This window comes from Zingiber officinale, chromosome 8B (assembly GCF_018446385.1).
Source record: "Zingiber officinale cultivar Zhangliang chromosome 8B, Zo_v1.1, whole genome shotgun sequence".
Taxonomy (NCBI): domain Eukaryota; kingdom Viridiplantae; phylum Streptophyta; class Magnoliopsida; order Zingiberales; family Zingiberaceae; genus Zingiber; species Zingiber officinale.
In genome coordinates this window covers 22,481,174-22,505,986 of record NC_056001.1, presented here as the reverse complement: position 1 = coordinate 22,505,986, position 24,813 = coordinate 22,481,174, and the positions used below count along the sequence as shown (strand labels likewise).

General features: G+C 36.0%; 2 protein-coding genes across 2 annotated transcripts in view; both read right to left on the bottom strand.

Moving 5' to 3' along the window:
• Nucleotides 1-4,652: 4,652 nt before the first annotated feature.
• On the bottom strand, nucleotides 4,653-9,323 carry LOC122015208 (carboxyl-terminal-processing peptidase 3, chloroplastic-like). Its single transcript, XM_042571972.1, has 12 exons — nucleotides 8,910-9,323; nucleotides 8,575-8,656; nucleotides 8,059-8,189; nucleotides 7,640-7,726; nucleotides 7,269-7,347; nucleotides 6,482-6,570; nucleotides 6,088-6,117; nucleotides 5,834-5,953; nucleotides 5,651-5,737; nucleotides 5,414-5,563; nucleotides 5,153-5,260; nucleotides 4,653-5,052 (listed from the first exon to the last, which is right to left on the bottom strand). Exons 1-12 carry the CDS (start codon nucleotides 9,240-9,242, stop codon nucleotides 4,804-4,806), a joined length of 1,545 nt encoding a protein of 514 aa, XP_042427906.1. The 5' UTR covers nucleotides 9,243-9,323; the 3' UTR covers nucleotides 4,653-4,803.
• Nucleotides 9,324-11,907: 2,584 nt separating this feature from the next.
• Nucleotides 11,908-24,813, bottom strand: part of LOC122013595 (sodium/hydrogen exchanger 4-like) — a 31,706-nt gene continuing 18,800 nt past the window's right edge. The window contains exons 8-12 of the mRNA XM_042569851.1: nucleotides 15,940-16,041; nucleotides 13,113-13,254; nucleotides 12,931-12,993; nucleotides 12,779-12,862; nucleotides 11,908-12,324 (exon numbers count right to left, since the gene is read on the bottom strand). Of these exons, the coding sequence (XP_042425785.1) occupies nucleotides 12,079-12,324; nucleotides 12,779-12,862; nucleotides 12,931-12,993; nucleotides 13,113-13,254; nucleotides 15,940-16,041 (637 nt within the window). The 3' untranslated portion in view covers nucleotides 11,908-12,078. The remainder of the gene's footprint in view (nucleotides 12,325-12,778; nucleotides 12,863-12,930; nucleotides 12,994-13,112; nucleotides 13,255-15,939; nucleotides 16,042-24,813) is intronic.

The following is a 24,813-nucleotide window of genomic DNA, read 5'->3' as shown; positions in this document are numbered from 1 at the left end:
AACTGATTCTCTTCGCATGGGTGATGCTCCGGTTAACTGAAATAAAGCTCACTCGAACCCAACTTTGACCTTCTCCTCAAGCAGGCTTCCTCCCTAACTTCTCATCCCTCAGACCACCGCGCACGTCCTTCTTGTCCACTAGTGTACTCTTCCGTAACATCTCGTCCCTCAGATGCATTGAGCACATCGACTCCCTTCCCGTACTATCCTTCTCGCTAGCTACGTTTTTCGCTCGACTTCTTGTGTTCCTAAGCTCCTGCACAGTTAGATACAATGATCAAAGACAATAAGACGTAACTTAACTTGGTTGACCATATCAAAATTAACCCGTGGTACTTATAATCTCTCCTTTTTTTTTATGTGCATCAATCCAAGTTAAGTTAGAATTAAACAAAAATGAAATAATTGGTACTAAGTAAACAAAATTACAATTATAACAAGAATTTTACAATTAAGTACAAAATAAAAAAATATCTCCCCCTTAACTTAATCTCCATTTCTCCCACTTTGATCACATAAAAAAAATACAAAAATTAGTTATAAATTTTTTTAAAAAAATCTAGGGGTTTGTGAATAGAAAATTTTCAAAGAAAATTTAGAAAAAACATCCCAATTTTATTAATTAATTCTTTGTTTTGATAAAAATAATTTAAAATGATTTTTCGAAAATCCTAAAAGATTTTGTTAATGTCAAACAGAAGCAGTTAGAACAATACAAAATTTTCTATGAAAAAAGTTTTTTTATTTTAATAGAAATAAATTATTTCATGATAGAATCCTATTTTTAGAGACATAAATTTTAAACTAGTTTTTTTATTCTAAAAATTCTCTTAATTTTTCTAAATATGTAAAACAGTATGGATTGCTGTTAAAAAATATTTTTTTAAAAATTCATTTTCTGATAACTTTTAATATTAAAAATTAATATTTTTAGTAATAAATTCATGAAAAAATTATTATTTAATAATAATTTAGAAAAATTTTATTTCAACAAAGAGTCTATTGTCCTATCAGTATTCAAAATTTGAATAGAAAATTCTAACAAAAGAATTAGATAAAATATTTTGCTAAGTTTAAAAATTCTATCATTTAAAAAAAATAAAGATTTAATTTAAATATATTTTTGGAACCCAATAAAAGTTCCTATCTATTAGATTTATCAGGAATTTTGATGGAATATAATTTCTAAATATTTTTTATAATTTCACCCCTATGGTTCCTGATATAATAATTCAATCCTTTGTAATTCTTAAATTTTGAAGAATATTCGAATTTACACATATATAATCAGTTTTTAATTTTTTTTATTTGTGCTTTTAATTTTTAATTTTTTATTTTTAAATTATCAAAATCTTCTAATTTGCATACATTTGCTAAGGTTAATTTTAACTTTATATATTTTTTTTTCTAATCTAACCATATTTATAGTAAGTATTTTAATAAACTCAAATAACTTTTTAGGATATCGGGAACGTACCTTACTTACCGTGATGACTCCGTTATTTGATGCTCCCCTTTCGTCGTTGCTTTCTTCCGAAGACTCTTCCTCTTCGTCGATGCTCATTCCTGAGGTACTTTCTTTGTCCTTCTAATGGTCTGTCATTAGCGTCAGTTCGACATAAGCCTCGATCTTGGACTCAGAGGACGATGATTCATCCCACGTAGCTTTTAAGTTCTTGTGCTTCGTTCGTCTTGGCCCTTTAGCTTTTTTCTTTCTCATTCTTCTTTAGTTTAGGACAGTTGTCCTTGATGCATTCTTCTTCTTGGCAATTGTAGCATCGTACCTTCCTTTTGCTCCGCACGTGTTTTCTAGCTTGCAGCTTGTTGAATTTGTTAGATTTGAGATATTTACTAAAGTTTTTTTTACCATTAAGGCTGCTTCATCTTCGTCGATAAAGGCTTTAAAGTCTTGTTCGTCCATTTTTGCCCTTAGGGTAATATTCTGATTTGGTTTATTCCTTAGTTCTGCACATCTAAATTTGTGAAGTTCTATAGTAGAAAATAAACTTTCTAATGAACTTATCTCTAAATCATTAGAAATATAATACGAGTCGATTATTGAGGACCATTTGGGTGTTCTCAAAAAAGCATTCAATGCATACTTTTGTAAATCTTGATTTGTTACCATTTCTCTGAGATTCGTGAGTTCGGTGATGACCTCTTTTAGTTTGGCATCCAGTTGAGTGACAAACTCTCCTTTTAGCCGGAGGTATGAGATGGTTCTAGAGCAGATCCCGTATTGTGAGTTTAGCTTCCGAGGTTTCTTCGTGCAACTCTAAGAACTTTTCCCAGAGTTCTTTTGCCGAGTCGTAGGTGCCGACTCTGTTGACTTCCTATGGCGGTAGTACGCTTAAGAGGTAGAATTCTGCTTGTCCATTCACTACGAAATCAACTTGTTCCTTTTTGGCCCATAGGCATTCTTTTTTTTCAGCTCCTTATTGATCTTTAGGTGCTACAAAACAATACTTCATTATTAAAATAATTTCGAAATCAGTTTTGAAAAATACTTCCATCCAATGTTTCCAGAGTGCAAACTCCCTCTTGAACTTAGGCAGGTTGATGTTTGGTTCGGCTATCATCTTATTGTTTCAGTCGTCGGTTAGTGCTTCTGAGATGGTTGGGTTCTGATACCAATTGTTGGGACATGGTTGACTGATAAGAGGGGGTGAATTGCCTGAAATCAGAGTTAAAAAAATATCTCTTGCTTTTTCTTAACAAGGATGTACAATTTAATTAATCAAAATAAATTACATAAAATAAAATAAACAACTCATAAAATAAAAAAAATGCATATGAATTTCTTAGTTGCAACTTAGGTGGTTGTTAATCCAAGACAGATAAAAGCATACTAAAATTCTCCTTCGTTGAACGCAAAGAAGCCTCTTACACACTTTGAAAGCTCAGAAAATAATAGGAAAATGATTACAAGAGTTGTTGTTCAAGTTCTATTGAATTCTTATCTCTAGGGTTTTTTTATAGCCCTGGAAGAATGTAGTCGTTGCTCAGAAGCGCCTCCAAAGAGGTCTAGGACGCCTCTAAGAGGATAGAGTTTTATCCTCTTCACAATAGTAGCCTAATAGCTACTGTTTTCTCGGTCTAGGGCGCCTCCAACGTTGTCGGAGGCGCTTTCCATAAGAAGGCACGAGGGTGCCTCCAAGCCTCTTGGAGGCAGTTTCCATGAAGTAGATCAACCTCCAAGCTGATTCTCTTCTCATGGTTGATGCTCCAGTTAATCGGAGTTGAGCTCACCCGAACCCAACTTTGATATTCTCCTCGAGTAGGCTTCCTTCCCGACTTCTCGTCCATCGGACCGTCGCCTGCGTCCTTCTCGTTCACTGGTGTACTCTTCCACAACATTTCATCCCGCGGATACACCGAACTCGTCAACTTCCTTCCTGTGCTATCCTTCTCCCTAGCTGCGTCTTCTGCTTGACTTCTTATATTTATAAGCTCCTGCACACTTAGATACAAGAATCAAATACAACAGGATATAACTTAACCGTATTAAAATTAATTGGGGATACTTGCAATTTCATCTCCTTCGATTTTAGACAGGATCATCTCCCTTTATATAATTTAGGGATGGACTATGAGATACATTTGGGATCAATTTAATCATTCTTTTACTATAATGATTTACAAATATATTATTTGCTCCCATGATTTATAAATATTATATTCTTTCTCAAATAAATTATTTTCCTCAAAAATATCTTAAAATATATCAACATTTTCTATTGTTCAAACGAAATTTTCAAACATTAGAAGAATTATATAAATTTATCGTAATTTTTATTATTCTTTTATTTTTAAAAATTCTAAATTTCTTAAATCCTACTCTCCTAAATATTATACTCCAAAAAAAAAAAAAAAAAAATCGCTTCCTAAATATTATATTCTAGACATTAGATCATAAATTCCAGATTTTAAATCTTAAATACAAAGCTTAAAAATAAATTATGCATCTTAAATACTATATATTATACCATGAGCATTTAAATTTTTTTTATTTAAATTTATTTAGCTTGAACACTGTAACACAATCTCTAAATACTAAAAAAGCAAACTTAATTGGTTTAATTCTGGCAAAATTTAAAATCACATTCCATATTTAATAAATTTTCCTTTTATGAAAATAATCAAATGGGCATTCCATATGTATTTATCTTGAGAATAATTTTTCTTTGTTATAACAACTACGACTAACTATTATAACATCAACTATAAATTATCTACTACAACGTTATACTGTACTTTCAACGTTAATGTATTTATTATAATATATAACAACTACTCTAACATCTAATATAACATTGTTATATTATTATATGTAATAATAATAATTTTAAAATAATTTTAATTAATTTAAAATAATTTTAATAAAGTTTAAATAATTTTTGAGATATAATAGCATTTAGGATTTAAAGTTTTAGAATTTATATTATATAACCACCATCTAAAGTAGATGTAACAACTATTTTAAAATGATTTGGGTTAACTTAAATAATTTTGATAAAATTTAAATATTTTTAACCAAATTGTAAAGAACATTTTATCATAATAATATTTTATATATAATCATTTTAATTAAAATAAAATAATTAATTTTTATATTGTAACAGCTGCTATAAGTGGATGCTACACCAATGCTATGCTGAAAAAAGAAGTATTTTTGATATAAAATATATGATGGATGCTCGTTCAACGATAAATGAGGGGGCATCCGTATGATTTTTGCCCACAGGCCACAACTATAAGACCACTCGGTGGCTTGCTACATTTGCTGATGGTAAACAGACGCTCTCATGAAGCAGTCCCCTTCAGTTTCTGGACTTCAAGTTCGTGTTCTGCTACCATGATGCAAGAATCGGACTCCAGAGTGGAGGCTGTATTGTTATCTCTCAAAAAAGATGCTAACGAGGATGTTAGTGCATCAGGCGTGCACTGCACATCAGGATTTATGCCGACCTGATCGATGTCATGCAGTGCTGGGGACAAGTACTTGGCGACCGTGATGAAAAGAGCTGATCCGTCGTTCAGCTCAGTCACACTCTGCGTCGAGAAAAGGTAGCCCACCAAAGTTATCAAACAAACTGTCTTTAAGGAGTGTTGAATGCTTTCATGCACCAAAAAGATTTAAAAAAAAAAGTACCTGAATTTTTCCTTTCCCAAATGTTCTATGCCCGACGAGAACTGCACGCCCATTATCATGTAATGCTCCAGCGAGAATTTCACTTGCGCTCGCACTCCCTTCATTAACCTGCATCGACAAAGTGGGAACCACTCAGCTCAGGGTATAGCGTGTCTTAGGAATGAAGACCCGAATTGTTCCCTTCAACAATGATAAAAAAAACAGAAGCAATATATCGAGAGGTAACTTCAGGACTACTTTGAAATTACTGGAGAAGCTTACAAGCACCACAAGTGGGTCGTGTGTTAAAGCGTGCCCATCGACCATATTGATGGGCAACATATTTCCTTCGCGATCAATTGTGTTTACAAGAGTTTCGTCACCATCTAGCCATATTTGTGCGACATCTAATCCTGCTTTGACCAATCCCCCCTGTGAAAAGTCATTGAAGTTGGGATTTTGAGATGTCTAACTTCAAAGTTGTAGTAAGATAAATGGCAGGTAAGCATGATCACCGACCGGGTTGTTCCGCAAGTCTAGTATGTATGACTGTACTCCTTCATCTTCCATTTGTTGGATAACATTCTCCATTTCAGTGGCAGCATTCTAATCAACAATGATCCAGAAAGGCATTTCCCAATTGTAACAAATTAAAACTACAAATAGGTTTGTCTGTAACAAATTAAAACTCGTATGCCACACCTGGGAGAATGCGGAGAGCCTAACATATCCGATCTTTGACTCGTAGCCATCATTTGATTTGTGTCTTATGATCGTACTAGAAAGGGGAGAAAGCTTAATGACCTCGCGAGATATTTGTACCTTGAATCCCAACCATAAGCTACAATTAGACTTTAGGAACAACGAGATACAGGAAGATGCTACAAACACTCTGAAAAAACAGTGTTTTTGATAGTCACATATCTTAATAATCTAGAGAAATAAAGAAGAAATACCTCTCTTAGTTCACTTCCACTTTGTTCTCCCTGAAAAATTAGATTCTGGCATCAGATTTTTAAACTCTAATCTGAACTTGAAATGGTATTACTAAGTGAAGAAGAGTCCTCTGAAAGTTCGATAAGATATGACTAAAAGATACTAACCAAGTTTGATCAACAAAGATAGTGTGAGTGGTGGTACTTCAATAAACAAACTACAGATCATTGAGTTTAAAAGTCTAGGTGAATTACATAGTCCTAAAGAATGAATAATCCTAAAGAATGAATTACATAGTCATTAAGATGTTGCATTAATAAGTCTAGGTGATCCCAACTCTAAGCTGTCTTGGTATAAAAATTTGATGATCTACTAAATCACACGAACTGGGAAATAAAGATACAGAGACATTACAGTAAGAAGCTTCACTCTGACAGTGCTACCAACACGCCCTCGAAGCTTGCGAGCTGCTGCTTCACTATCTAACCCGGTGACCTGCTCTCCTAAATTGAGGATAAACAGAGGTTTGATGAGATTAATCAAGAAAAGCCCTAATGTAATTTATACAATTTTTGTCGTGTAGGACTTGAACTTCATCGTAAATTTTTTCCTAATATAGTAGAATTGAAATGCGACTAGTAGGTGCAAGTTGCTAAATCAGGCAAAATCTGGCTTATGCAAATAAATTTGAACATTATAAAGCAAATATAATCATCATACACTAGAAATCAATATCTTCATTAAGAAGAATATATCTTTCAGATTATCTTTTTTTTTAATAAAAAGTCAGGAACTATCTGGGGGAATATCGTAGTCATAAATATAGGACCTTATATCAGGTGAAATACTGTTTTCTTATTCTAGTTGATAAATCAAGTGAAGTGTTAATTTCCCAATAGTATAAAGACCAGTAAGCATAGGAATCAACATAAATAAGCAAAGAATCAAATGTAGACTGAAAAGAAATGAATCTGTATGACTTAAGAATAGTTGTCAGGAGGAACATAATGCCCCTTTCTTTGTGATTATTAATATGTTTGATTTTTTTGTTCAAAACATTATTAGAAGTGAATCCATTTCACTATAGATACCCAGTGCTGATAAATTTTTTTTTAATTGCATCTCACTATCAATAGCTCTGTTTGAAGCTAATATTCTGAAATTGATACCTCAAGCTGAGAAAATTTCTGTATAATCTTACCATCAATCTCGATTAGCTCATCTCCTTCATGAATACCAGCTCGGTCAGCAGGGCTTCCATCAATGCAAGACAAAACAACCTATGAAATATGGAATGTTTAAACTTTTCATGTAAAATTTATTTTAATAATTGCATAGGGATTCAAGTCGTTCCCTTTATTTTCACAAACACAAACAATCTTACAGCAACTGTAAATTTTAGTTGTTTATTTTTTGTCAAAACAATATAAATTCTCAACTCCACTTGCTACTCAGGTCATAATCCTAATATACGTGATATTATCTTATAAAAGCTTTAACCAATATGAATTGGAAAATTTTACAGAAACATATCAATAAAACAAAAAACAAACACGGCAAAGATTTCACTACCAAGTTTCCAGATTTTGGTTCAACATTTATAAATAGGCCAACTCCTTGCAAATTTCCATCGCTTCCTATTCTGAAACTCTGATATTCCTGCATAATAAGGAGTTTGGGAAATAATCAGATATTGCGAAATGACATAACCAAGATAGCTTCCAGTTAACTGGTGCGATGAACACAGAAGTGCTATGGAATCAAAATTGCTGCACAAAAGAAAGCAGGCACAACCATGTGTGTGCTGAAGCAGTAAATTTCATGACCGATTAGCACAGAAATAAATCATTTATGGGGTATATGAATATATATAGATCAAGTAAACATTGAGTTTGGTTTATGATTTAGGGCATCCTCTTTGGGGTAGAGAATCACACATCATAAATGCAATCATCTATACAAGTGACAGACAAGAGAAAAATGTCAGTTACCTTTGGGCTGATAATTCTAGTAAAAGGATCACCAAGAGTTGCAAGCATTCCACTGATTTTACTGTATGCTGCATCTTCTGACTTAAGCGGAAACATTTCGACCATAGTTTGTTGCAACTTCAAGTCCCAATCTATACAAGAACACACTTAGATAAGTAAACAATCTCAATGCATTTGCATATAAGTTTTAGCACAAGTGAAGGAGTTATTATGTAAGAAAGGGTATACTGATAAGTAGAAGATTGTAAAAGGGACACTAATGATAGCTATCAGTACAACATGGAAAATTAATCAGAAAATGTGACTTCTGGAGCTTCATCATTTAAGAAATATCATTGCTCCAATTCATTGAAACTCAGTATAATGTAATAGTAATGCCAAATAAAAAAGTTGGTGAAATTTTTTTCAGAGTTGCACAAGGAAGATTTATAATAGTTGAAAGGGAGACCCTTTGAGAAATCAACCCAAGATATGAAGAAAAGCCTAAAGCTATCTCTTGTCTGGGGAAAACAATACCTTGATGGTTAAACGTGGGATCAATGAAGGTTTCACGAATCAAGCCCCAAGCCTCCACCAACGTTCTCTGCACCGTGTTCACCTGGAGATGGGCCAAAAAAAAAAAAATCACCAATTGTAAAACAGAGCGAGGTTTCATTTAGGTGTTAATCTACTCATCAGCATTCTAATCATCCATTCCATACAAGAAGACAACTCTCAGGCTAATTCGCCAATACATTTTCTGTATCAACCATAGCAAACAAAGATATAGCATGCCAATGCCTATTTCAGACTAGAATTGCGGATTCCCTAAACCAGTCGACAGTAGCATCAGGAGTGAGATCCACACTTACCTCGCGCGCTCGAGAAACAGGAAAGGCTACGGTGAGAGACTCGGCGAGTGCCGGCGCGTCGCACCCGCAGGCGCATACAACGGCGGCCGCCGCCGCCGCCGCGGCGAAACCAGAAGCAGCCTTCTCCCACAGCCAGGGAGAGGTCCTACCGGATCCCTCGACCTCGCACCGACTCTCCGACTGCTTCTCCGGCACAGCTCGCAGCTTGGAACCGCCGATGAATCTGCGGGGGACGGGGAATACTCCCGTTCCGGAGACCGGATTCGAAAACCTCGATAGAGGAGCGGGACGTCGCAGGGCGAGATCCGGCTTAGCGCCGATGAGGGATTCCATGCGTAGAGACCTCTCGCTCTCTCTCTCTCTCGCTCTCGCTCTCTCTCTCTTTCTGAAAAAGAGGGGAAGAAGAAAGAGTTGTGCTCGCCGGAGACGAGACTGATCTTAAATAAGAAAAGGAGAAGGATTCCGGTGGGACCCGCTCGGAATCTGAATTGTGGTGGAGGAGATGCGTTCCATTGCGGGTTTTATTTGCACGGCAGCACAATGGCTACCCTTTCTCGATACCCAGACTGCAATTCTACGTGGAAGACGCTAAAAGAGGTGGGTCCCATATCGACTTTTCACTAAGCGAATGAGACGACAGGGTGAGGTTACGTTCTAATGGAAGCTGGTGCAAAATATGACAAGTAGCGGTCGGCAGTGGCAGAAGAGCGCCACGGCTTTTTTAACGGAGACGTGTACGCATATAAACCTTCGAAAAGGAACAACAATACTACCGTATCGTGTTTTTCCTCCCTCAATTCTATAATTTTCAGAAAAAAAATGTTATTCGATTATATGCTAACGTTCAATTATTTAAACCTCCAACATATAGAATATTCATTCCTAATGTTATGCCCTAGAATATGTGTTTGGTTGAAGTTATTAAGTATAATTTTATTATGTGATTAATAAATAATCACATAAGTAAGATTATGATATATAAAATATAATTAAAAGATGTTTAATTCAATTTAAATAATGTAATAAAATTTTATTTATTTGGAGGTTTTATATATAATTTAGTGTGATATTTTACTATATTGCCCTTGGTTGAATAATGGTAATATTATTATTAATATTGATATATATAAATAATTAAAATTGGATATTTTTTATTATTTTAAATTTTTTTAGATAATTTCATGGGTATTATGTCAATTTAATTTATTCCAACTACGACTACAGCTAACTGATTTAATTAAATAAGATTTTAATCAAATACCTATTAAAAAAACAAAAAATAGATTGTCGTCCTCTTGCAGCTATCGCCTGCCGCCCACCGTGGCCGCTGTTGCCACCTTCGGTCGTCGCGCTACCGCGGTTGCCCGCCACCGTTGCTGCCCACCTCCATTGTTGCCCACCGCCCGAAATTAAAAAATAAAACAAAAGCAAAAAAAGTTCATCATCTTCCTCAGCTGTCGCCGCCCTCTTGTCGTACCGCCTGCCGCAGCTTGCCACTTGCCGCCCCCTGCTGCCACCTCCGGCCGTCACACTGTAGTTGTTGATCACTGCCCGACCACCGCTATTACCTGCCGTTGCTGCTACTGCTACCTCCACCGACCACTGCTGCCATTGCCACCTCCGGCCGCCACAGGAAGCTTTGCGGTGATCTACACGCGTGAAGGAATGTTGGGCTGCTTCCGCTACCTACTGCCACCTCCGCACAGTCACATTGTCGATCCGGCACCCAGGGGGTGGCATCGGCGGTCGCCCCCCAGAGTAGATCCTCTGGTCCGCAAATTACGGACCAGGGGATGGTCAACTATATGTGGACCTTTGATTTAGATGGACTCTACTTATTTAAAGATGGGGTTCATCCAAATCAAAGGTCCTCATCAGTGGACCATCCCGTGATCCGCAATTTGCAGACCAGAGGATCCCTGTTGCCCCCCTCTGCGGCCGGCGGTCGTCCTCCCCCTTTTGCCGGCGGTGGAACCCCTAGTATTATGGGATTCCACCGATGGAGATAGAGGATACCGTCCTTTGTTCATCGTGATTGCCCCTCCATACTTGAATTCCTGAATCCGTCACTGCCGGCACCACCTGCCGCTGCCACCATTGCTCCTCCACATGCCACATGAAGCTTTACGTCGATCTGCTTGCTGCCACCTCCGCACTGCCATCTTGCTTGTTCAACGGCTCCAATCTCTCATAGGATAATTTTAGAAAAAAAAATTGAGAAAAACCTTGGGTGACCCATGGTTTTTTGATTTTGGGATTGATGACATTTGCTAACATTTCGAAATCGAGAAAAATTTCAGAATCCATAAAAACCTCGATCCAAACACGATTATTTTGGATTACCATAAGCAAATAACCTTGATTATATATCATACCACTGAACTAAATACGCTCCTAGAATTATGGTGCAACAGTAGGATATCATCTGCGATTCGATCTCCAACTATAACATATTTATAAAAAAAAATTCTTTAAATGGGGCGTATAATTCAAGGATGCTAGGCTGGTAAAAAAATTCTGAAAAATTTTGGATCGATTACTCAGACTAGCTAATAAGGCTAATTAAATTTATTATTTTGTTTTCATTGCTAATGTTTTCAAGTGCTATTGAGCTAATGTTTTGTAGATGGATTGACAAACCAAGGGCACGTCATACTTTGGGAGTTTGAATTGCTTGTGAGGAATTATCCATCAAACTCGATCTATATGCACTTCTGATTTATCCAGGGCCGATGGAAAATTTTGCTTGAACTAAATCAGTTATCTCTGAGATTAATTGGATAAATATCTAAATTATCATTTTTTTTAACACGTCTGAAAATGTGCATGGAAGAGTGCTAGAAATACCTAAAAGCGCATGTGATCAAAACGGCCGTGGCAGTATTTGAGAGGCCACAATTTAAACGCCACGTCCAGAGGTTGGAACCAAATGCTCATCGTACACTTGGAAGTGCCAAGAATACAGCGATCGAACAAATTTCCCTGGCTTCAAATTTCTCTGATGCTCTTTGTTTTTTGCAAAAGTCACAACTAAAGATAATGCACACAAGAAAAAGAAAAAATAACAGTTAAAGCCAGAATTTGTGAATTTGTTTTTTTTAAACAGAAATATATTTGCTTTTTATTGACTGGTAAATGCTTTCTGCTTTTCTGAGTATACGGAGACCAACTAAGTTGGTCCTCCAAATATTGGCCTCATGTACGTGTCATCGAATTTTCTCCAATATGTATGTATCGTGTGGACAGGCCTTTCAAGTAGCATTGACAAGCTTCTCCTGGCTTGTTGAAGCCCGGAAGTGGCAGGTTCCTCTGGAGCAACCAAGGGAAGGCCAAGGTCGTCCGACTTCCATCGTCGTGTGTGTGTGTTTTGAGGCAGAAGGATGTTTACCAGTGGCTTTGTCAGAATTCCGAACACCTAAAAAAAATTGTGGGAAAACAAAATTGAGATCTGAAACCCAAACTCTAAAGGAAAAATATATGGCTGATAAACCATTATGTCACAACAAAGAGAATACTGCTGCAACATGATGAAGAAATTAGATTAGACGAGTCACTTTGTTGCGAGGATCAATCTCTCCAAGCCTCCAACGGTTTCATGTGCGGAAGATTACTTGTCAGCATTCAGGAAAGATGTTTGAAAGAACATTGAACAAATACAATATTTAAATAGAAATTGCTAAACAACAGCCTCTCAAGTTTTTTAAATTTTGCTAACATGATGTGATAAGTAGTGACTACTAAAATCTAAGGCAATTAAAAATCAAATGACAGATATGTAAATAGCTCTATTCTCTTAGTAGTTGCTAAAGGAGAATAGATTATGGACCTGGTATACAGAGAAGTTCTTGTATGTGAAAATCATTACTTACCAGAGTGGTGAACAGAACAACTACTATGGTGCTAGTGATCATTGTCGCGTAAACGGGATCCCGTGTGATGCCATAGAATGTAAACTGAGATAAAGTTTGGATAGCACTTGCATCAATTGATTCGCTTAAAAAATAACATACTGGATAAATACCTGACTAAATGCCAGGGCAATAGACACAGCCCCCCTTATAAGACCAGCCCACCAAATTACCACCTGAACACTCAAAATTACTATTTCTTTGCTTGTTGAGTAGCAAATCTTGCAGATAAAATATCATATTTCTAGCTATACAAAGTTAAATGATTAGCAACCATGAAGAGAGAATATGTTACCTGGTGTTTGAAGGTTATCAATGCTGTTTCAGAACGTGAACTGATATAATTAGACAAAACTGAGAGAGGGAAAATGAATGCAGCGCGTCCCAGCGATACTAGCAAAATAAGAATGCCATAGATACCAAAGCATGTTTTTGAACTGCCATGAAGGGAAAAAAATATCAGAGTGGAAAGTATCATATTATCTAAAACCACAGATTTTCTTGAAAATAACAAGAATTGAAGATCAGTGAGAAATTGACCTCTTCCAAGGAAAGACAAAGGTAATTGCAAGTAGAAGAGGAAATTGGCAAGGTCTGGCAGGGCTGAGAGCCAACCACCAAGCCCATGCGAGCATGGCCCTCAAACCAAGCACAGTTATCTATGTTCAATAATTTAATCTGCCATTTAATTTAGGTTCTCCAACAGTTCACCTCCCGTCGATCAATTTTTGGGAAAATAGTTTGCCACCAGGCCAAGACAACTAAGGTCACATAAAACAGAGAGAAGTAGATCTAAACAATACAATGCAAACTTGTCACAAAAGTAAGCATATGTATTACTGCCACAACTAACACGGGTGCTACTTCAACAATGTTATTGGGAGGCTTCCATGGGCTGGTGCAGATAGTTCATGCAAAGGTGTTGTCACAGATAAGCCCGGGGTCGATTCCCTACGGGTGCGCAATGGCCCGGTTGCCTCACCTCTCCCTGCATGCACTATTGTTGCTGGATGAAGCTTCCCGTGATTTATCCCCTTCCAAGAAACGTGGGGCACCTTAGAGGGGCCGCCAAGGTGACAGTTTCACCTTTGCTATAGAACAATATTGTTGGGAGACATTTAAGCATCCATTTTTGTATGTTGATTTTGCAACAGGAGAGCCACACAGAGACTATCCATGTCTAGATAAGTTGTACTATTATCTTATTCATTGAAAGGGCAACTAAAAAGACAGAAAATCCAGCTTTTCTCATCAAGAATCAGGATAAGTCAAAAGATACAACTACTCCTTCCGGTTAGAAAGGGTATCTAAAGAAGTTGATAATGAAGCTTGACTTCCTAAGAAACAAAGCAAAAAATGAAGATGATTTCTAGAGAAGCAAAGCAAAAGACTTCATGAGGTCATCGCTCCTTGTTCATGGAAACGACAACTTTAAAAAGGGTTAACAATTCGCCTCACCTAGAATTGAGTTCCCCCTAGGGAGAATAATGCACTTGAAATTTTTTGAAATTTTATTGGAGAATTTCTAAAAGTTATTTTAAAAAGTTGTTCAGAGTTTTATTGGAATGAATTAAGTTTATTTTATGAAAAATAAATCTTTATTTTATTGTTAGTTTGTAAAATGAGCAGTGTTCTAAATTTCGAGCTAGGCGACCACCAACCAAACCAAAAAATTGTTAGGCCACCAGCCTAGGCGGAAGCGTGCATCATCAGTGCGTCACTGTGAGAGAATCGCGCGCGAGCGTCGATCGCGAGACACCTCCGCACCACTAGAAGCGTCGTGGGACGCTTCTAATGGCGCTAGAAGTGTCCCGCGAAGCTTCCAGCAGCGCTGGGACACTTCTAATGACGCTAGCACTGTCCCGCGACGCTTCAAGTGACACTGGGATGCTTCTAGCTGCATTGAAGCGTCACCGGACGTCTAAGCCGACGCAAGCATCGCGAGACGCCTTCGACACCGCCATAAGCGTCGCAGAAGCGTGCATCATCAGTGCGTCACCGCAACATAATTGCATGCGAGCATCAATCGCGAGACACCTCCGCACCACCGGAAGTGTCATGGGACACTTCTAATGGCGCCAGAAGTGTCTCGCGGCGTTGGGACGCTTCTAGCTGCACTAAAGCGTCGTGGAACGTCTCCACCAACGCAAGCATCACGGGACGCCTTTGACACTGCCATAAGCAATGCGGGATGCTTTTGGCGCCGTGTCACGGGACCAATGCGCACGATGTTGCGTTCCTGTTACCGAAAAAGATTTAATTAATTCAAACAATTCTCAACTAAAGTGTGATATTTCGAATAGTCTTTAATAAACTCTAATTAAATTATCCTAGTAAAATATATAAAAAATATATTTAAAATTTTAAAATAATAATAATTTTTTAATTTATATTTTGAAAATTATTTTTTTACTGTTGTAAATTGTATTTTAAAATTCTAAAAAATTCTAATAGATCATATTTATATTTTGATAATTTTTTATTATTATTTTGTATCTTTTTACTGTTTAATTGATATTTTGATTTTTTTACTATTTTAAATATATATTATTTAAATTAATAATTAATTAAATGAATAAATAATTAATTTATATAATTATGATGTATCAATTTTAATTCGAGTTATTGATAGATCAATTTTTTTAATGAAAATTATATTTAATTATCTTTCTAGCAATATTAAATTATTCAATAATTGAGAAGAAGAAGAGGAGGATCCCAATGATGATATTAAGTTTGTATTCGATGAAGAACAAGTTGTTGAAAATTATAGAAAAGAAGTAGAATAAATATATGATATTTTATTAGTTGTGAAATTTGAAACTCATTTTAAATTTGATGTTATTATGTCGGAGTTACATTATGTGATTTATTATGTAATTTATGTTGATACCGTGGAATCTGCCTAGGCGGCCTAGGCGTTGGTCTGGCACTTAGCGAATTTTAGAACCTTAAAAATGAGTACTACTATCAATTTACAAAAGAGGTTTAGATCACATATATTAGACCATCTTTCAATTTAATAATATTTTTTTCTTTAATGAATTGACTTTCTTGAGTTTGTATGGTACAATTTTTCATGTTGCATCAATAATATTTAGAGATAAAGCAAACGACAGTACCTTGTTTTCATAGCTTTCCATTTCTCAATATCAAGAGCATCCATTCCCACATAAAGAAAGATGAATGCTTCTGCAATGAAAGATAGAGTGGCAAAAATATGCCTGACAAAAACAATGCATAAGGTATTTAAGTTATAAAATTATAGTAAATCAAATACAAAACGAAATTTTGCAAATTAGATGTGATGAAGGCTGACAGTGATTATCTACAGCATCATTTGATAGACTGAATGGAAGATCATTTTTTCTGAAAAAAATATGAAGAAAAGGATACAGTATAAAAAGACTGAAAATTGACTTCAGTGCTCCAGTGGATACAATGTTGTTCTCTCTCTTAATACACATTTGAGCTTACAATCGAGAGGCTAATTTGAGGCAAAGCATCTTGGCACTAGCAAACAATGATGTCTACAGTTGTGACAAAATGACAATTACAGATGGCATGTGAAACTAGCTACAAGGTGACTCACTGCATTGCATTGGCAAGTTGTGATGGCAACCCAATTAGGTCCACTAATTTGAACTAGACCAGAACTTGGTATATTAAATGTTCCAAATTACATCAACTGAGAAATGATAAATCTCAAACATAACCGACACCTTCCTGCTCAATTATACTAAATCAAGTTAATTTTTCATGAAACTTATGTTCTTTTAAACAAAGAAGCAGTCAAAAAGGATATTTGGAAACACAAAAAGCACTAGGAAGCAAACTCAATGAACCATAAAGCTCCAATTTACTCTTGGAAGAACTGTTTAACCATGGGCAGTTCAACCACAAGTTCTACACTTTTGAAAGATTCTGTTTTGCCTTCCTTTCAATCATATATAACTCATTTCAGGATAATCTAGAAGATGCAATGAAACCAATAACAAGAAAATAATCAATGAAGAAAAGGTAATGTTTAAAAAGAATTCTAGCTAGAAATATTACTATACTGACAAGCCTGAGGACAACTATCCAAGAAGATTGAACTAAACGTGAACAAAAACCATGCAATCTAAAATGTAAATATTGTTCTGTAGGTGACATACCTCTATAAATATAAGTAGTTGACAAGACTTGTCACAGTTCTATCAGATGATAAAAGCTTTACACCATGTTATACATAGCAATGCTGTCAGCCAAACTAATAGGATTGCTAGCAAGACTCCAAAGAAGACAGCCTCTACTTTACATTGTGGCTTCTTCCACGTCTCAAGCATGAAGCAGCTCCATGAGTGCCATGCATCTCAGGCAAAAGCAATAGGTGAGTCTTTAACAGTATTCTATTCTTCCCAAATTCATTCAGATTCCTTGTTTTAAGAATAGTATGCAAGTAGAAACAATATACTCAACCAGAGAACTTACTTGACTAAATGTGATCATTCTTATTGGTCAAACATCTTAGATTGCGGAAAGCGGCTTCTTTGGACTGGAATGCTAATTTTCTTAACACATAGACAATAAGATTGGATCATATGTCTAACCTCATGGATTCCAGATGCATTGCTAGCAAAATGATCTCAACTTACTTGTTGCATTCACTTCTCTGTAGTAGATAGTTCTCATGACACTAGTTTCTTTTACATGTTTGTTATTTAAAATCAGTGATTTCTAGAATACATTTTATACCCGTAACTTTAAGTCTATGTAATTTTTTTAAAGGATTATAATTAATTAAGAAAGAATGTTAATTGTCTAAGTTACCTGATAGAATTGGGAATGGAAGGTACCATAGTTATTCCAAGCACAAGTTCCTCAAGTATCAACCAATGAGAAATTTAAGTTCACCAAAGGATAAACATAGAATTTAAGTTGTTATTATATGTATAGGTTGTACAATCGCTAAGAGATTCGAGGAAACCAAATCCAGTCAAGTGGCATCTCCTAGGATTAAATTGGATCACTCCTTTTGTTATCTCACGTTCTTTCGGTTAACAAAATGCCTTGTCCTTGATTCTAGATCTTGATTCCTGACCAATCCAATTAAATAAGGCTAGAAAGAAACAACTTCACATTTTTATAATAACAAAGCAAGATAAATGCTATCGTTCTCACAAGAATATCAATAAGATAATATAAAGTTGATTTATCTTATTAATACAAAAATGGTAATTACCAATCAGTTTGTTTTCATCAAATGCAGAGGCACAGCTGACAATTCCATGTGTGCTTCCAAGCAATTAAATGGGTGTAGGTATGATCATGAGAGAGTGGCAGTTCTAAGACTAGACTTAAAGAAAACCTTCAACTGTATCAGGTGGCAAGCTGTCAGGCAGGTTCTCATTGCTCAGGGGTTCCCAATGGGGTGGATTTCATAGGTCATAGGAATTGTCACCTCTGCTGAAGTTGTTCTAATTAACAGTAACATTGGTGGAGGTCTAACCACCTAGGGAGATAGTTATTGAATGACTTACAAAGTTATTTAACCTAAAATGGGAAATGAACAATGATAAATATCTAGTTTCCTTATATAAGAACAAAGAAGACGGACAAAATTATGCAAACTATAGGGATATTAAACTTATGAGTTATACCATGAAACTTTGGGAAAGAGTACAACAACAACAACAACCACAACCAAACCTTTTCCCACTAGGTGGGGTCGGCTGTATGAATCCTTTTATGCCATTGAGCTCTATCTCCTATTATATCATCATCTATATTTAAATAAATTTTATCTTGTTTTATTGTTGCTAAGCAAGTCTTTTTTTTTGTCTTCCTCTTCCTCGTTTGATATGCATGTTTATCACAGTTTCACATCGTCTAACTGAAACATTTATTGGTCGTCTAGTACATATCCGTACCATCTTAAACGTGTCTCTCGGAGTTTTTCCTCAATAGATGCAACTCCGACTTTCTCTCTAATGCTCTCATTTCTTATTTTGTCCATCCTCGTATGTCCACACATCCACCTTAACATCCTCATCACTGCAACTTTCATCTTCTGCTCATGTACTCGAGTCATAGCCCAACATTCAGCTCCATATAACATAGCAGGTCTAATTGCGGTTTTATAGAACTTACCTTTAAGTTTAAGAGGTACTTTACGGTCACATAAAATACTCGACGCTCCCCTCCATTTCACTCATCCTGCTTGTATTCTATGTAAGACATCTCTCTCAATCCCTCCATTGTTTTGCAAAAATGATCCTAAATATTTAAATCTCTCGGTTCCGAGCAACTCGTCCTCTCCTATCTTAACAATTATTTCATTACTTCTAATATTGCTAAACTTAAATTCCATATATTCTGTCTTTAATCTACTAAGCTTAAAACTTTTCCCTTCTAGTGTTGCCCTCCAAGATTCTAGTTTAGCATTTACTCCTTCCGTGTTTCATCTACCAAAATAATATCATCTGCAAACAACATGCACCACGGTACTGTGTTTTGAATGTGCGCAGTGAGTTCGTCCATAATTAGTGTAAAAGATAGGGACTTAGAGCTGATCCTTGATGTAACCCTATCTTTATTGGAAATACTTCAGTTACTCTGCTTGAAGTCTTTACTCTGGTCGTTACATCCGCATACATATTCTTAATTAGTTCAATATATATTACGCTAACATCTCTATTTTCTAAAATTCTCCGTATAATTTCTCTTGGGACTCTATCATAAGCTTTTTCTAAGTCAATGAATACCATGTGTAGATCTTGTTTTTGCTCCCAATATTTTTCAATTAAATGTCTAAGAAGATGTATAGCTTCTATTGTCGACCTTCCAAGCATGAACCCAAATTGATTTTCTGTCACTGTGGTTTCCTTCCTTAATCTTTTTTCTATTATTTTTCCCCAAAGTTTCATAGTATGACTTATTAGTTTAATACCCCTATAGTTTGCACAATTTTGTACGTCTCCCTTGTTCTTATATAAGGGAACTAGAGTACTTATCCTCCATTGATCAGGTATTTTTTTCGTTTTCAATATCATGTTAAATAATTTTGTAAGTCATTCAATACCTTGTTTCCCTAAGCATCCCTAAGCACTTCCACACCTCTATCAGAATATCATCTGGTCCAACGGCTTTTCCATTGTGCATCTCATTTAAAGTTTGTTTTACTTTTGAAGTTTGAATTCTATGATAAAAATTAAAAATTTTATGCTTATTTGACCTACTTAAATTACCTAAGTTAAATTGGTCACCTAAACCTTCATTAAAATGTTAATGAAAATACCTTTTACACCGTTCTTTTATTTCTCCATCGTTTACTAATACCCTATTACATTCATCTTTAATACATTTTATTTGGCTAAGATCTCTTGTTTTCATTTCTCTCACTTTAGCTATTCTATAAATGTCTCTTTCCCCTTCTTTTGTATCCAATTTTTGATATAATCGTTCAAAAGTTTCATTTTTTGCTTCACTCACTACTTCCTTAGCTTCTTTCTTGTCTACTGTATATGTTTTTAAGTTTTCCTCGTTCTTACAAATATATAATTCCTTATAAGCTATCATTTTACCTTCACTTTCTCTTGTACTTTCTCATTCCACCATCAAGCTTCTTTACTTAGTGGTGCATGTCCCTTTGACTCACCGAATACACTCTTAGCTACTATTTTCAACTTTGATACCATCTTATCCCATGTTGTATTAGAGTCATCGTATATTTCACCTAATGCTTCTACTTTTACCTTCTCCTTAAATATATTTTGTTTCCCATCCTTTAACTTCCACCACTTAATTCTAGGAATCGTATATATTTTCTTTCTATTGATACTATGTTTGAGGCGTATATCCAACACTACTAACTTATGTTGGGTAGTTAAGCTTTCTCTAGGGATGACTTTACAATCTTTATAAATCTTTCTATCATTCTTCCTATAAGAAAGTCAATTTGCGATTTATTATTCCCACTTTTGAATGTGACTAAGTGTTCTTCTCTTTTCTTAAAAAACGTATTAGCTAATATAAGGTCATATGCTATCGCAAAATCTAATATAGTTTTCCCTTCCTCATTCCTCGTTCCAAACTCATAACTCCCATGTACTCTCTCATATTCCTCATTTTTCACTTCGACATGCTCATTTATCACCTCCTATTAAAATCATTTCATTTGGTGAAATATTTTGTAATATTTTATGTAAGTCCTCCCAAAACCTTTATTGGGTAGCTTTATCTAATCCTACCTGTGGTGCATATACGCTAATTATGTTCATAGTTTCTTTCACCACTATTATCTTAAGGGCTATAATTCTATCCCCTTTTCTAACTAGTCCTACAACTTCATCCTTTAACAAACTATCTACAATAATACCCACTTCATTTCTTATTTTATTCTTTCCAGTGTACCATAACTTAAAACCCGAGTTCTCTATCATCTTTGCCTTCTCGCCTGTCCATTTTGTCTCTTGTATACACAAAATACTAATTCTTCTCCTAATAATCATATCTACTACCTCTATTGATTTACCAGTGAGAGTTCCTATGTTCCATGTTCCAAATCTTAGATTATTAGTTTTCCTATCATATTTGTTCTTATCCAACCTATAGTGTGAGAACTCTTGCATATTTAACATTATACCCGAGTTCTCATGGAGATGTAGCGGTCCTTGCTGAGACGTTATAGTCGGACCCTGAAACGCGAACTCTTGTATATTAAGCACTACACCCGAATTCTGGAGATGTAGCAGTCCTTGCCGAGACGTTACAGTCAGACCCTGCAACGCATTCCTTCCGAGGAACATGTAGCATTAGCACAATAATTAATGGATCCATTCATTGAATATTTGTCACAGTTTTGACGCTGGCTGACAACTTAACGCAACCCTCCTTTATCCGGGCTTGGGACCGGCCATGATCGATCGTCATGGGCGGAGTTAACTTTGGAAAAGAGTAATTGAAAAAATATTAAGGAATGAAACAACAGTGACCGAAAATCAATTTAGATTCATGCCTAATAGAAATTATACATCTTCCCATGCAACTAATTGAAAAGCATGGGGAACAAAAGCAAAATCTACCCATAGTATTCGTTGACCTAGAAAAAACTTATGATAGAGTCCCAAAAGAAATTATATGGAAAATTCTAGAAAAGAGGTGTTAACGTAGCATATATTGAACTAATTAATGATACGTACAAGGATGTAACGACAAGAGTGAGGACTTTAGTAGGTTAACCAAAATGTTTTCCATAAAAATAGGATTACCTCAAGGATCAACTCTAAATACCTATCTTTTTACACTAATCATGATGAACTCACGAGACACATTCAAGGTACAATACCGTGGTGCATGTTGTTAGCAGATGATATTATTTTGTTAGATGAGACACGTGAAGCAGTAAATGTTAAACCCGAAAGTAAAAGGTTTAAACTTAGTAGAGTAAAAACAGAATATATGAAATTTAAATTTAACAATATTTAACATAATGAAATAATTGTTAAGATAGAAGATAAAGAGTTGTCTAGAACTGAGAGCTTTAAGTATTTAGGATCATTTTTAAAAGGATGGAGAGATTGAGAGATATCTTACATAGAATACAAGCAAGATAGTTGAAATGGAAGAAAGCGTCGGGTGTTCTATGTGATCGTAAAATACCTTTAAAACTTCAAAGAAAGTTCTACAAAATAATGATTAGACCTGCTATGTTATATGAAGCTAAATGTTGGGCAAGCACATGAGCAGAAAATGAGAGTTGCAGAGATGAGGATATTAAGGTGGAAGTGTGGACATACGAGAAAGAACGTAATAAGAAATGAGAACATTAGAGAGAAAGTTAGAGTTGTACATATTGAGGGAAAACTACTAGAGACACGTTTAAGATAGTATAGACATGTACTTAGAGGACCAATAAATACTCCAGTTAGGAGATATGAAACTATGAAAAATATGCATATCAAACAAGAGGTAGACCAAAAAAAATTTGGTGAGCAACAATAAAATAAGATAAAGAGTTATTTAAATATAGATGATGATATAGTAGGGGATAGAATCCAATGGTGTAGAAGGATCCATATAGTTGACCCTACCTACTGAGATAAGGCTTGATTGTTGTTATTTTGGATGGGTTGTGCCAAGGAAACCCTATTATCATACTTGTTCATTCTTCTCTCGGACTACCTTTGGCAACTTCTTGTGCATAGTGCTGGACTAGTGTGTAGCATTCCTGATTGCTACCGGCTGGTCTTTAGAAACAGTTTGCAAATATCATAATTCCTCAGCAAACTATCGTATCATATAAGTAGGGTTCTTCCCTTTCCGTGGCTTGTGAATCAATTACACAAAGTTTTCCTATTACGTATGTGGGCTGATTAGAGAGGAAAGTGGAGAAGCTTTGCCATAACATTCACTTGTAGGCTTGCCCCTAGTTGGGATTTTAACTAGGAATTCATAAACCAACAAAAGATTACTAGGACAATCCCCTTTCCATAGTGGTTTTCTACCTAGCTTAGGTATATCTATTTCCTTCTTAGGAGATTGGTCTTATTGATCAGCCTTGATGGAACTTCTTGTGGCATCATAAAACTCCCTCTTATTCTTTGGTGTGGAACCTTGCAGCCTAGAGTGCCATATGCCTGTGGATCATGGAGGGTTTGGTATACTTGATCTCAGAACTCTTAGTCTTGCATTCTGGTGCAAACTGTGGTGGACCTTGATTTTCTAACTATTAGAAACTTAGGTTTCAGTTGTTTATACATTGCTCACTGTCTATGAAGGTGGTCTCACTTAATCGGTGTTGGTCTTCTCTTGGAAAAATATTTGGCATGTCCAATATTTTTGCCACATGAGCATCATCCACAACGTTTCTTGTCAATTTAAAGTACCCTTTTGGTGTGGGGTTTGGCATTGAGGATTCACTATGCAGAGTCTGCTTTCTACTTTGTTCAATCATGCTCTAAGTACCTCATATCCAAGACCTTTTATCAAAAGTGATATCCAGGTAATGCATGATTTGTTCTAAGCATTCACCTAGGTTGGCACTCTAACTCAGCTCACCATTCAATCTATCTACACCACATTATCCTTTCAAGGCCAAATTGACGATCTAGCAGAGATCACGTGTTACTCTTGTGCTCCACTGCACATCAAGGCCTTCAATTGGCTGGCATTGTGAGGGAAGCTTAACATAAATGGTGTGCCTAAAAGGAAGAGGATAGATATACCCAAACTCTCTTGTTTATTGTGTTTATCACCTGCCTTTAGCTGTGTGGAGTCAACCTTGCACTTATTCTTCAACTACAGATTGAAGTTGGGATCGATGCTCATTTGTCCTACTTTTGCTTTGTAAGGGATAGCTTATCCAAAGACAATTGGCAATACCTTCATCCATGTGTTGCTCTTTGTAGCTTGAATGTTCTGATGTGAAACTATCTCTTAGGAGCTTGTAGTCTCGCAATCAGACATGGTTCAATCCTGGCTGATTTGCATTCCATGTACTTCAGGGGGTCTCTCATCAGTCTCATTTCTCATTATCAGTTACCAATGAAGCGGACTAGAGGGTGTTTTGTAAGCCCAGGCAGCAACTAATCAATGAAGCAAAAATGTGATTTCACTCACCTCGAATGCCCCTCATCGCCGGCCTCACAACGAGATGAAGGGAGGTAAATCACAGTACCAAGCAGCCTCCTAGGTGGGAGGCCATTTAATCGTCGGGGGAATGAACCCAGCGGGAATCGACTCTTACCCAATGAAGCAACTCTGCCACCCGAATACCAACTCGGCTACAACCGTGGGGCAAAATAATCAATGTTGTTATCATAGTTAGGTCCACTGGCTGATCATTGCTTTCTATCGATCAGTTTCTGCTCTTACCATTTTGCTAAAGTAGCTTCATGTTGATACCTGTAGGCCTACTGTTGCTAAAGTAGATGATTGTTGTAATCCCCCAACTCCCTTTCAAGACAATCGGGTGAACTATGGTTCACTTTTTCTATTTTCGAAAAATACACAAG